This window comes from Budorcas taxicolor, chromosome 16, assembly GCF_023091745.1.
Source record: "Budorcas taxicolor isolate Tak-1 chromosome 16, Takin1.1, whole genome shotgun sequence".
Classification (NCBI taxonomy): domain Eukaryota; kingdom Metazoa; phylum Chordata; class Mammalia; order Artiodactyla; family Bovidae; genus Budorcas; species Budorcas taxicolor.
The window spans coordinates 28,664,176-28,678,039 of record NC_068925.1 but is presented as its reverse complement, the minus strand read 5'-3'; the positions used below and the strand labels follow the sequence as shown (position 1 = coordinate 28,678,039).

The window sequence follows — 13,864 nt, the reverse complement described above, 5'->3', positions numbered from 1 at the left end:
ATTCTAAACGAGCATGTGCTTTGTTAAATTCCTGCTAAGTCCTCATCCAAATGGTCTCTGTGAAAGCTGCAGGCTCCATCACCTTGCCTCCAATGTTTTAACAGTGAGACAGCGGAAACTTTATTAAGAGGTAGTGGGCGGTCATTACCCAAGTTGGGGAAACACACTTAGGACCACGAGTCCAGTAAGTCCATCCTCCTGGCCAGTGCACAGCTGCTCCTCATCAGGCTGGAATGAAGACAAATAAGATCTTCTTGGCAACTCTCTTAAGATAACATATCACAGGGCCTCTGGCAACAAGTTAACCTTTACTTTAGAGAAAACGTTGCTTTCTCTGATTACAGGGGAGGTGACAGGTAAACTGAAGGGCTCAAGTAGTGAACATCGGTCACTTTTTTGGTTACTCAACATTCATACCCACTTTTCTACACTGGTCTGATTTCCTCTGGAGAATTACCTCTCTCTCTTTGACTCAGAGCCCTGAGGGCTCAGAGGTAAAGAATCTGCATGCAATGTAGGAGACCCAGGTTTAACCCCTGGGTCAGGAAAACCCCTGGAGAAGGGACCGGCCACCCACTCCTGTATTCTTGCCTAGTAAATTCCATGGACAAAGGAACCTGGTGGGCTATAGTCCATGGCGTCACAAAGAGTTGGACACGACAGAGCAACTAAAACACACACACACACCTTTTGCAGAATCCAGGTGGGAGGGTAAACCCAGGTGCCTGACCTCCTACTGGGGAGACTGGGAGATCCCTGTGTTACTTCTACTCACCACTTCAGCCCACAGGGGCACCGACCCAGACTCAGTCTATAACCCTCTCCATCCTTGGGAGTATCGGGGACAGAAAAAAGACGGGCAGTGATCACAATCAAAGTTATCTTATTGCTTCAAGTCTAGTTTTGAAGGCTTTCTGTCCATCTTATGAGCATTCCAATTCTATTTGTATAAATTATTTCTTTGATTAAGGGGGACTGCCCTGATATCTCAGAGAAGGCAATGGCAACCCACTCCAGTATTCTTGCCTGGAAAATCCCATGGACGGAGGAGCCTGGTGGGCCGCCCTCTATGGGGTCGCACAGAGTCGGACACGACTGAAGCCACTTAGCAGCAGCAGCAGCAGCCCTGATATCTAAGAACCTTAACTAATTATTCCCTCCATAGAAATCTGACACTGAATGCCCAGGAAGGCCACCGGAAAAGGAAAACCATGACAAGAGAAAAGGAAGAGAAATGCAAGATGCACGTAGCAAGTATGTGCTTGACGAGATGAGATGCATGGATCAGGCAATGGAAGAACCGCAGAATTCTGGAGCTGGATAGAAGGCTAGACAGAGATCACTTTACTCAGCATCTTCATTTTACACACAGAAAAACAAGAGGCCTGGGGAGATGCGAGGACTTGTCTAAAGCCCAGAGCAGCTTGCCGAGAGCTCCAACTCAGCAGCAGCTTCAGCCCCATTAGCCACCAGCCCCTTTCTAGGGCAGGCTTTATGGTTCTAAAACTGCCAACCAGTGCGAGAAAAGGATGTCAAGCCCAGATACATTTTTCTCCAGTCATTTTTCTCCAGTCAGCACATATGCTTGGTTGGCTTCAGTTCAATTTCCTCATCACTCTCCAGAACCTCCAAGAAAAATTATCCCAGAGAAGTCACGGTCTGGTAATGATGAAGTGGCTTTAGGTTCCTCGGCATCCGGTCCCGATTCCCAACTCCAGGCAGCAACTCCACGTGCAGTAAGAGGCCAGCCCTCCTCAGCCACAGCCCCTCACACACTCCCACTCACTGACGGTTATGGATGCCCTCCCCCCTCATCCTCCAAGGTAGCCTTGATGCCACCACACTCCAGAATGCCTCTCAAAGATCTCCAAGCCCCACCCGATGGCCTGCTTAGGATATCTGACAATAAGAATAAAAGCTCCATAGAGATCTCAGGCCCAGGACTTCACTAGAGGTCCAGTGGTTAATTAGGACTCTGCCTTCAAATGCAGGGGGTACAGGTTCAATCCCTGGTTGAGGAGCTAAGATTCCATATCCTCAGGGGCAAGAAACCAAAACATAAACAACAGAAGCAATACCGGAACAGATTCAATACTTAAAAGAAAAAAAAATATTTCAGGCAGGCCTAGGGGATTCACTGGGCCTATGGAACAAGGGAAGCATCATTTGTGTATCCAGTCCATGTAGAATTTAGAGACAGTTGGAGCATACTTGTTCTCTTTGGCCCGGGTCTGCCTACAGTTGTCTGAAGCCTCCCAGGCGGGCAGTACACCTGGGTGGACATAAATCCAGACGTGCAGCTCCACAACCACACACATGATCAGATGGGACCCCTCTCCCCCGACAAACCCGAGGGAGGGCTACCTCAGGCCGACAGCCAGAGCAGCGCCATGCCCTCAAACCCATCCTCCCCCCCTGAGTCCCCACATCTGAGCCTTCCACCTCCCAGTTCCCATTCCTTAATCTCTGCATTCTGGAAAACTAGAATCATTTGGCTAGTTTCACACCCACAACACCTGAATGCAGTTGCTGCTAATTCCTTTTCTCAGGGAGATTTGCAGAACACATTTCAATATTTTTTTTTAATCCAAGATACAAATGCCTCTATTATATATGGGACCATCTGGGCTGCTATTGCTAGCTGGCTATGTTGTTATCAACTCTTTTTTTAGGGTTCATGAATCAGTTACCAATAAGGAAAAAAAAGAAAAGGAAGTCAGCTCCAAGACTCTGCTCTCCTCCCCTGCATTTTTCCCCAGCAGGAGAGCTATATCCCATCATCAAAATGGACCATGTGAACACAAAAACAGAAAAGATACCTAAAGCTAATGTTCTGGAAATATCAGCCCACGGTTCTAGATGCCCTGGGGGAGGGAGGTGGTGTCAGCTAACATCCCAGCACTCAGGCCCTCCAGCTGAGCTAAGAAATACTGTGCGGGCTCTGGCAGAGTAAGATCTATGCAAAGGAAAAGGAATAGAAGGAAGCAGCAGAGAAAGGGAAGAAGGAAGGAGGGAGACAGAGCCATCAGGGCCTGGGATCCCTAATGCCAGACACTCGCCAACCACTACAGGCTCCAGCCAGCCCAGAGCACCTCGGGCAGTCCAGGGGCTGAGCTCCGGGTGCCAGGCCAGGGAGGGTGAAAGTGAAAGTGTCAGTCGCTCAGTCCGATTCTTTGCGACCTCAGGGACTACAGCCCTCCAGGCTCCTTTGTCCGTGGAATTCTCCAGGCAAGAATACTGGAGTGCGTTGCCATTCCCTTCACCAGGGGATTCCAACCCACAGACTGAATCCAGGTCTCCTGCACTGCAGGCAGATCCACCAATATAAATGGGAAGCCAAAACCTGAAAAGGATGTGAATGGGGAAGCTGAGGAATGACGGTGGGCAGGGGGTGAACCCTGGACTCATAGTTGCCTAGCCTGCAGTGTCTCCCTCTCCAGGAGGAAAGACGTCCAGAGGAAGGAAGTGGGTGTGTCATTCAGTTGGAAACATGTCCAGAGTACCTGTCTATAGTATTTACAGACATTGAAAAGGGCCAGAGGTCATGGCTCCAGCTAGCCAGATGGCATCACAGAAGTTGGACCTCACCCCACGGGCAGTCCCAGGTGCTGTACATACTCAAGGGCAGACCATGCAAACAGGCGTGGGGGCCTTTGAACCCAAGCCTCTGGGTGGTAAGTCACTGGTTGTGTATGGATGTGTGGTTAACAGCTCCCACCCCAACTGTGGGGACTGCAAATGGACACACAGGGATGCCCACTGCCCATAGCCACCCTTACCCCTAGAGAGACAGAGGAAAGCAAATTCCATCCTCCCCAAATTTATGGCCAAGAAAAGGTGGTATCTGCATTGCTATGGAGAATTTTTGTTGTGGTGGTAACTGTGTGCACATGCGCACAAGTATGTGTGTGTGTCTGTGTATTACATTTTTATAAATCTGGTTTGTCTTTTAAAACCACTTTTGTGACCCAAGACAACTTAAAGAAACTAGGAAATTAAGTCATCCTCCAAACTGTCTCCCAGTGAGCTAAAACCTCTTCATTTCCATGACCCAGCAGTCCCCAGTTTAGGGGTAAAATTGAACTTGAGTCTTCAGCCCAGGTAAAGTTGCCTGGTTCCCCTCTCTGACAGCCACCAAAAGAAGTGCTGGGCCTTTGGGCTTCCCATTGATTCATGAGCAGAAATGCAAAGGTTTAACTGAACAATAAAAAATTTTTGCACAAGATCCCTTTGTTCTCAACATCAGGTACATCTCTCAATCCTCACACATCTAGGCTGAAAGTCTCAGAAAACACTGCTAGCTCTTCCTGATGAAATCCTTTGGAAGAAATGGCTGTGGTCATGGGGTGACGGCAAAACCCAAGATCTGGTAAAATCTGTTTAAGGAGCATTTACAACTTCTCAATAAGGTTCAACTAGGACTCCATGCTATGGTTTGAAGAAAGATTCTGCAACTATTTTATTCACCTAGAAGACCTGAGGATTCCAGAGTAATGTAGCAAAACAGACCAGATTTTTAAGCAAGCAAGTAAACCCAGGATGTTTGGGACACTGCTGTTGGTCCATCCTAGAGCAAAGAAGACAGCAGCAACAGACAGGGGCCAGAGAGTCAAGAAAAGGCAGAACTGGTGCCGAAAAGACTGAGGACCAAAAGTTCCTGTTTGAAAAAGTTCCTGCATTTCCACCTGTGGGTTGTTGTTCAGTCACCCAGTTGTGTCAAATTCTGCAACCCCATGGACTGCAGCATGCCAGGCCTCCCTGTCCCTCACCATCTCCCAGAGTTTGCCCAAGTTCGTGTCTATTGCATCAGTGACACCATCCAGCTGTCTCATCCTCTGACACCCTCTTCTCCTGCCTTCAATCTTTCCCAGCATCAGGGTCTTTTCCAATGAGTCAGCACTTCTCATCAGGTTACCAAAATACTGGAGCTTCAACTTCAGCGTCAGTCCTTTCAAATGAATATTCAGGGTTGATTACCTTTAAGATTGATTGGCTTGATCTCCTCACTGGCCAAGGGACTCTCAGGAGTCTTCTCCAGCACCACAGTTTGAAGGCATCAATTCTTTGGTGCTCTGCCTTCTTTATGGTCCAACTCTCACAACTGCATGTTGACCACTGGGAAGACCTTAACCTTGATTATATGGACCTCTGATGGCAGAGTAATGTCTCTGCTTTTCAACACACTTGTGGGTTCAGTTCAGTTCAGCTGCTCAGTCATTTCCGACTCTTTGCAACCCCATGAACGCCAGGCCTCCCTGTCCATCACCAACTCCCTGAGTCCACCCAAACCCATGTCCATTGAGTCAGTGATGCCATCCAACCATCTTATCCTCAGCCATCCCCTTCTCCTCCTGCCCTCAATCTTTCCCAGCATCAGGGTCTTTTCTAATGAGTCAGCTCTTCACATTAGGTAGCCAAAGTATTGGAGTTTCAGCTTCAACATCAGTCCTTCCAATGAACACCCAGGACTGATCTCCTTTAGGATGGACTGGTTGGATCTCCTTGCAGTCCAAGGGACTCTCAAGAGTCTTCTCCAACACCACAGTTCAAAAGCATCAATTCTTCGGCGCTCAGCTTTCTTCACAGTCCAACTCTCACATCCATACATGACCACAAGAAAAACCACAGCCTTGACTAGATGGACCTTTGTTGGCAAAGTAATGTCTCTGCTTTTGAATATGCTATCTAGGTTGATCATAACTTTCCTTCCAAGGAGTAAGCGTCTTTTAATTTCATGACTGCAATCACCATCTGCAGTGATTTTGGAGCCCAGAAAAATAAAGTGTTTCCACTGTTTCCCCATCTATTTCCGATGAAGTGATGGGACCGGATGCCATGATCTTCGTTTTCTGAATGTTGAGCTTTAAGCCAACTTTTTCACTCTTCTCTTTCACTTTCATCAAGAGGCTTTTTAGTTCCTCTTCACTTTCTGCCATAAGGGCGGTGTCATCTGCATATCTGAGGTTATTGATATTTCTCCCGGCAATCTGGATTCCAGCTTGTGCTTCTTCCAGCCCAGCGTTTCTCATGATGGACTCTGCATATAAGTTAAATAAGCAGGGTGACAATATACAGCCTTGATGTACTTCTTTTCCTATTAGGAACCAGTCTGTTGTTCCATGTCCAGTTCTAACTGTTGCTTCCTGACCTGCATACAGGTTTGTCAAGAAGCAGGTCAGGTGGTCTGGTATTCCCATCTCTTTCAGAACTTTCCACAATTTATTGTGACCCACACAGTCAAAGGCTTTGGCATAGTCAATAAAGCATACATCAAAAATGAAAAACAGGGTATCAAAGAGATATTTGCACACCCATGTTCACAGCAACACTATTCACAATAACAGGCGAAAGGTGGAAGCAATAGATGAATGCATAAACAAAATGTAGTACACACACACACTGGGATATCTTCAACCTTAAAAAGTAATGAATTGTTGTCACCTTCTACAACATGGATGAACATTGAGGATGTTACACTAAGTGAAATAAGCCAGACACAGAAGGGCAGATGCTGTGTGGCTCCACTTATATAAGGCACATGTGCCTCTGTGCTAAGTCGCTTCAGTCATATCTGACTCTTTGCAACCCTATGGACCATATTCCACCAGGCTCCTCTGTCCATGGGATTACGCAGGCAAGAATTCTGGGGTGGGTTGCCGAGCCCTCCTCCAGGGGATCTTCCTGACGCAGGGATCAAACCCTGGTCTCCTACTTTACAGGCAGATTCTTTACTGTCTGAGCCATCAGGAAAGCCCCATATAAGGTGCAAAGAATAGTCAAATTCCTAAAGACAGAAAGTGACATGGTGGTTGTCAGGGGCTAAGGGGATGGGGGAATGGGAAGTTACTGTTTAACGGGTATGGAGTTTCAGTGTGGAATCATGGAAAATTCTGGAGATGGATAGTGGTGACAGTGGTACAATCACATGAATAGACTTAATGCAACTGAACTGTAAACTTAAAAATGATTTTTAAATGGCCAATTTATCTTACCACAATAAAAAAATTTAATCAGTTTGAAAAATGAGAGGAGCCAGAGAGAGTCCAAAGTAGAAACTGCAGGGCTAGGTGCAATCCCGTTTTCTCTCTCAGGTAACCAGGGAAACACAGAGAAAGCTGAGCAAAAGGTAGCAACAGGACAGAACTAGAGAAAACAGATAGCTTGACCAGGCAGCCTGAGTCTAAAGCTGGGTTGGTGTAACTAAATGATGGAGACTGGACAGAAATCTCCAGTCCAACTCAGCACACACTCAATCAGTGTCTACACAAGCTCAGGCAAGACAGAGAAGATAGTCCCTGCCCTCTACCTGCCTGTATGTAACTAAGGCCCTTACAAGCCCTGAAGCTAGGGCAATGGAATTCTTTATTTGTGACAATGGCCTCAGGGTCAGGTGGTGATGGTTCTATTCTCAGCACCCCAGCACAGACAGGAGTGTCGAGCCTGCAGTAAGAGGCCAGCCCCTCAAGGATGAAGCCAACCTCTGTGACAGCGGTACCTGGCTGGTGCATCCCTTCCAGGTCAAGTCTCCGAGCAAATAGAAAGAGAGGCTGCTAGCTCACTGGCACTCACAGCACCCAGATGGAGCGCCACCTGGCTGGGCCAGCTCCCAGGCCCTGCTCTCAAGGCCGGCCACCACAGTCACCAGAGCCAAAGGCTCTCTCTTTTCTTCAAAGCTTGAGTTCTTTTTTTAAAAATTGGGGTATAGTTGCTTTATAATGTTGTGTTAGTTTCTGCTGTACAAAAGTGAATCAGCCACACATATATAAATATATATCCCCTCCCTCCTGGACCTCCCTCTCACCTGCCATCCACCTAGGTCACAGAGGACCGTGCTAAGCTCCTGTGCTATCACTACCTACCTATTTTACACGTGGTAGTGCATATATGTCAATCCCAATCCCCACCCCCGACCCTGTGCACACACCCATTCTCTACGTCTGCATCTGTATTCCCGCCCTGCAAATAGGTTCATCTGTACCCTTTTCCCACATACGAGTTAATACACGATATTGACTTTCCTCTTTCTGACTCACTTCACTCTGTATGACAGTCTCTAGGTCCACCCATATTTCTGCATCCCAATTTTGTTCCTTTTTAATGGTTGAGTAATATTCCATGATATATATGTACCACATCTCGAAGGGTGAACTCTGAGTTAATGAGCCAAACAAGGCTACCAAACAGGTGATTTTCATTCTTCCTTTCATGGCCAATCTGAAGACCACCCACTGCCAGGTACATGATCCCCATGTGGTCACCGTGTCCTCCTAAGTTCTGTGAAGGCATGTCATGGACAGATAAGGACCCTCCCCTCTAACAGTGCCTACTACACTTAGAGAGTTCGGGACACACATGTGAAAGTGTCCTACACGCACATGAGAAAGTGAGCTACGTGAGCTTTCTTAGAAGCCTGTGGTAGGCTGGAGTGAGTAGAGCTGACAATGTGAGATTTGAGCGAGACAGTGAAAAAATGTGCAGAATTTAGACCTAAGAGGGTAGAAGTCTTTCCTTGTGGAAAGAGGAATTAAATGCGCATTTCTGGGCAGCAGAGTCTACCTGTGGAGTTGGGGCCATGAGACGGGAGGAGTGGGAGACCAGCAGCAGGCAGGCAGACACTACAATGCGGCAGGCCCCCAGCACCGAACTGCTGGGGACACCGTCCCGAGAGAGCTCCCAAGGTCCCAGCCTTACTCTGCAATCCCCGTGCCCTAGAGCAGAGAGTGTTCCAACCAAGATTCTCTAAGGCTTTCAATGCCTCTGACGCTGTGCACAGAAATGTTGGGGGCTCCATTAGAGTCTAAGAGCTTAATCTCGGTTTAGATATCTTTTTAGAGTTTTATAGTTTATATTTTGGCTGTATTTTAGTATATGTAAGAATGTCTTCAGGACTTCCCTGGCAGTCCACTGGTTGAATCTTCATGCTTCCATCACTAGGGGCACAGGTTCGATCCCTGGTCCAGAACTAGGATCCCACACAGTCAGAACATTTAAAAAAAAAAAAAAAGAAAGTCTTCTGTTTGCTTTTCTACACCAAATTAAAAATATTTGCCAGCATCATCATTAAGCTGTATGAGGATTTACTGAGCCCCTTCTACATGGCAGGCACTGTTCCAGGCTCCAGAGAAACCATGAAAGCAGAAAGGGTCCCCTGCTCTTACGGAGCATCGTCCTGTGTTAGCTGTGAGGCAGTGGAGAAAGAACACTGTGGGGGATGAGAGAGGAGGGGAGCGTGGGAGGAAGGATGTGCGAACATCACATCTAAGAGTGACATACCGCAGAAGATGGGGCTGCCTCAAACACACCAGAGAGTGGAGACCAGGTAAGGCAGAGCGAAGAGATCAGCACCCCCATCTGGACAGATCAAAGTAGGGTCCTCAAAGGACAGGCTATTGCCAAGCCCAGGCATCCGACCATCTCACGTAAACCCATTATTTTCGTTTCCAGGCGGATAATCTAAGAAACTGAGAGGTCTGCTCAGTTCCCTGTGACACAGGCTGGAACTGGCTGAAAGGCTCAGTCATAAAGACATTTCACCTATCAAAACTGCCCCTCAGTCAGCATTATTTGTTATCTTCTGTTGGGGCCTGTTAAAACTCTCCAATGGCAAATGCTGCTGTGAATCCTAAGAAATATCATTGGAAATTAATTTTATTTGTATGCTGCAAAACTCAGCTTTTAAAAGTGACTCTAGATATTTTTAAAAAAAATTTTTAACTAAAAATCTGAAATAACTGGTATGAATCTTCGATCTTTTCAAAGAATGGTTTCATCTGTGTTTATATAAATGAGACAGTCTGCAAACAGGCTCAACCAAGCTGGAGCTGAGAGGGCTCTTGCGAGTAACATTGTTCATTTTATACTGGCTGGAAACAGACATCACTTCACATCTGAAACCCTTTAAAACACTTTTTTTTCCTTCTAAACACCCAATATGCATTTAAAAAAATACACACATACACAATGTTTGGAAGAAGAGACATCCAAACCTCTTCCGGATGATGACATTAGCAGTGATTTCGGTCCATGACTATGTACCTGTCCTTTCAAAATTCGGGGCAATGAACTTGTATAAACAGAAAAAATATTTATTTTTTTCAAAAAATGAAATAGAATTTTCTCTTTTTAAAAAGGAGATACAGTATGTTTGGTGTCGTCTTCCTGTTGCTGTGGCTCTAATCAGAAATTCCAACTCCAAATACTTCATCTATACAGAAAAAAGTAATTCTTGGGATACGAATATTATTCACTATTATCAAAGCTAAACAATCCAAAGACAGTGACTAGAGTTAGAAAAGGGACATGGGCATAATAGCCTGAGACTCAGCTAATCTCTCAGCTCTAACACATACCAGCTGTGCAACCTTAGGCAAGTTTCATAACCTCTTCATACAGTCTCTTCATCTGTAAAATGTCAGTTCCGAGGACAAAAAGGCTGCCTGGGCAATAAGGGACCATGTATCTGATGGTATGCAAAGCCACACAGACAAAAAAAAAATCCTCAGTTTTATTCTGCATCTTCCAAATGTAACAATTATACTCAAAGACGGTGGCTCGTATAGAATAAATTAATCAGTAATATGAAATCTTTCCATTTGAAAACAAATGCAGATAAATTTTCAAAGTAAAAAGCAAAACTTGAAAGCTTTAAAAATTTCGGCTTTAAAATTTTCTTTTAAAAATATCTAGAGTCACTTTTAAAAACTGAGTTGTGCTATGACTGGCCACATCCACCCTTGCTTCCAGACTTCCCATCTGGAAGAGGAGACAGGTAAGCAACTAGAGATACACCTGAGGAGTCCTCTGTAAGTCCCTAAGACTGGTCTACAACAAACACTCAGCAAACAGCAACTACTCCTACTGTCCCTAAGTGTGTACAATTAGGTAAGAAGAACCATCTCCTTTTCTTCAGCCCAGACATGGCAGGGAGGCAGGTCTTTTAACTGCTGTAAATTAAGTGCCCAAGTCATTATTTAGGATGTCAATATATAATAAGCAATCAATATGGCTTGTCAGATCAAGAAATGTATAAGGAACATAAGATGCTGGAAAAAAAAACACAGAGTATAACACAGACTAACTAAATTTTGGTTGAAATAATCATCACCGTATAACCAACACCCCCACACACAATGGGTACACAGACTGTGTCGATGTGTCTCAGATTTCCCCTTTCAGTGTTCAGGAACCAAAGCAATGCAGTGTGGCTTTGGATTGTTTGCTCTGCAGAGAGGGTGATGGGAAAGACTAGGAAAGGAAAAGGGGCTGAGACTTGGGAGTTGTCACTATAATTTGAATTCAAAGAGCACAAACTCTGTTTATCATCAGAAACTGGAATCTTGCCAGGTCAGGAAGGAGGTCCAGACCTGACCCAGGCTTTGAACCTGACCACGTCCAGCTACCCCTCGACAAGGGGGTGAGCACTGGAAACCAGAAGAGTAGAGGCCAACATGGGATTGCAATAATGCTCGATTTTGAGTCAAATGTCTATCAGTCAACCAGCTGCACAAACCATCCATTTAATTAATCTACTCCTGAATTATTTATTATCTTCCTTAGTGAGAGAAAATTATTCTTTCTGGTTATCTGCTTTGCTTTAGGGGCTAATTCAAAGCTCTCTAAGCCTGACAGTTTGATGAAGCTCTCTGGTACCTGCCACCCTCTGGCCAAGGCAAAAATGAAAAGAAACAGCGAATGAAGTATTTCTTAAAAAGAGGGGTAGTTAGTCTTCTAGAATGCAAACAACTCCCTTGATCTCAAGAAGCACAGCAAGCTCCTTTAAAGCACATTAGGAGAGGCCTGTTGCATGTTTGGGCATGACCTGTTCTGCACCCCTTTTTATCCTAAAGTTTTGTTTTCCCTTAACAAGTGTCAGCAACTTCAAGGCTCTGTTCTCCACTGTACGATAGAGCCAGCCTTCCCCACAGAGGAAGAGATGATGCAAAATCTCATCACTTCTCACTCGCAGAATTTTTGATCAGCCCCCAAATTCCCACGTATGAATTCCTTCTCTCTCACCCCTAGATGAATAGGTCAACTGATTCACACACTTATATACCCTCTTAGACATAAGGGGAAGCTTGGAGATCATCCAGGTCAAATTTCTCACTTTTGAGGTGTCTTTCCTAAGCATCTTCCCTAAGATGACACAGTCCCAAGTCTTCCCCCTCCTGGGGTTCCTGCTCCTCCCTGTCAGAGAGCCTTGTAACGGGGCTGCTCTAGCTACTTAGTTCTATTTTCAAAGAAATCCTCTCACTCTGGAAACCATTTGCACAAACATCTTCATCCCACCCACCACGAAATTTTCTCCTGGTCTTCAGTCCACCGAATGCATGTTCTCTCAGGCTCACGGGATCCACGCCTCCAGGAACTCATCTCAGCATCCTTCTCTGGCACCTGACTTCCTGGGCAGCACAGGGGTGTTCCTAAAATGTGCGACATTAGCTATTCTTCCCAACAAGTCTCTGATGGTGAGGGCGGGGAGCTTAAACAACCTCAGAGGAGGAAGCTCCGAGAGTAACTAGACGTGTCCGATGTTGTGCGGTCTCTGTGAGAGAACCAGCGTTCCTCACTTCTCTCTCCCTCCTTCTATTCAGAAGCACTCTGTCCCCTAGTCCCACGCCACAGCTGCAGAGTCGGGACTCATCACGACTGCCCTCAACCTGATGCAGCCCCAGGAAGGGCAGCAGGCAAGTGTGTGCCCACTGGGGATGCCGGAGATCTCGCCAAAAGGAGGTGCGCCACCTGCAAAGCCTTTCAGGAGTTGACGGGCTCAGACCCCGGGAGGGCAACGGAGGAAACTCTCTCCCCTCCACCTGTCTCTGCGGAGACTTTCCTCAACAGCCTCATTGATGCGTGTCTTTCTCCGGCCTCCCTCCCTGGTCCTCGCTTTCCTCTCTCATCCTCACTGGCCCACCCCCTTCTTTCCCCACCTGCATCACCTGGCTTCCCTCCACTCCCCTTCCTGGCCCGGCGTCTCCCTACTTCCTCTTACAAGGCGCTCCCGTTGTGTTTCCACTTTGCCTCCAGGTATGCGGAAACGCAACCCACCACAGATGCTGACATTTTAAATGTTTAGTTGTTATAGTTACTTGACTAACTGCCGGGCCCATGGTGGCGCTTCTTCTTCGCCTCCCCGCGGGCAGGAGAGGAGGGGGCACGGGAAGGGGTGGGGAAGGTTGCTGGGGCTGTAGACGCGCATCCCGGGGCCTGGGACACAAGGCCAAGCCCTGGCGAGGGTGCCCTGCCCCGCGGCCGGGCGGTCCCTCCGCCTGCCGCCAGTAGGAGGGCACCGAAGGCGCGCCGGCCTCGGGATGCTCTGAACCATCTCCCGCCCGGGACAATCCGGCGGCGGCAGAGGGTCTAACCGGGTGCGCAGCGGCCGGCCGCCTATCCACCCACACTCGCGATGGAGAAAGTGAGGCGGCATTTCAGAGGACCTGGGGAAGGAGGCGGCCAGGGGCGCAAGAAAAGAGTTGGAAGCCGCTGCCGGTTACTCACGTGCCAGATGGCGAAGAAGATGAGGGCAGCGCACAGCACCAGCGAGAGCATGTAGCAGAAAGCAGCGAAAGTGAAGGCCATGGCCGGCCGGCGGGGGGCCGCGCGCACCCCGACACCAACACACCAAGCAGCGCCTAGGAGGCCGAAGTCCCTCCGGAGGACCGCACTCCCTCAAAAGGCGGGGGACAGCAAGGAGCCAGGTCTGCACCCTCCGCTCGAGGCCAGTGGCTAGGAAGGAGGCACGCCAGCGGAGAGCCGTGCGGGTCTGGGAAAGGGGCAGGATTCCCGCAGGCTCCGGCGACCTGAGACGCCAGCTCGTCCGCGAAGACAGGTGCGTCGCGCGTCGCTGGCGGGAACTGTCCCCAAA

At 47.6% G+C, this 13,864-nt stretch overlaps 1 protein-coding gene across 1 annotated transcript in view; it reads right to left on the bottom strand.

Moving 5' to 3' along the window:
* CNIH3 (cornichon family AMPA receptor auxiliary protein 3) overlaps positions 1–13,578 on the bottom strand; it is a 121,462-nt gene extending 107,884 nt beyond the window's left edge. The window contains exon 1 of the mRNA XM_052653983.1: positions 13,498–13,578. Coding sequence (XP_052509943.1) covers positions 13,498–13,578 — 81 coding nt within the window. The remainder of the gene's footprint in view (positions 1–13,497) is intronic.
* Positions 13,579–13,864: the final 286 nt, after the last annotated feature.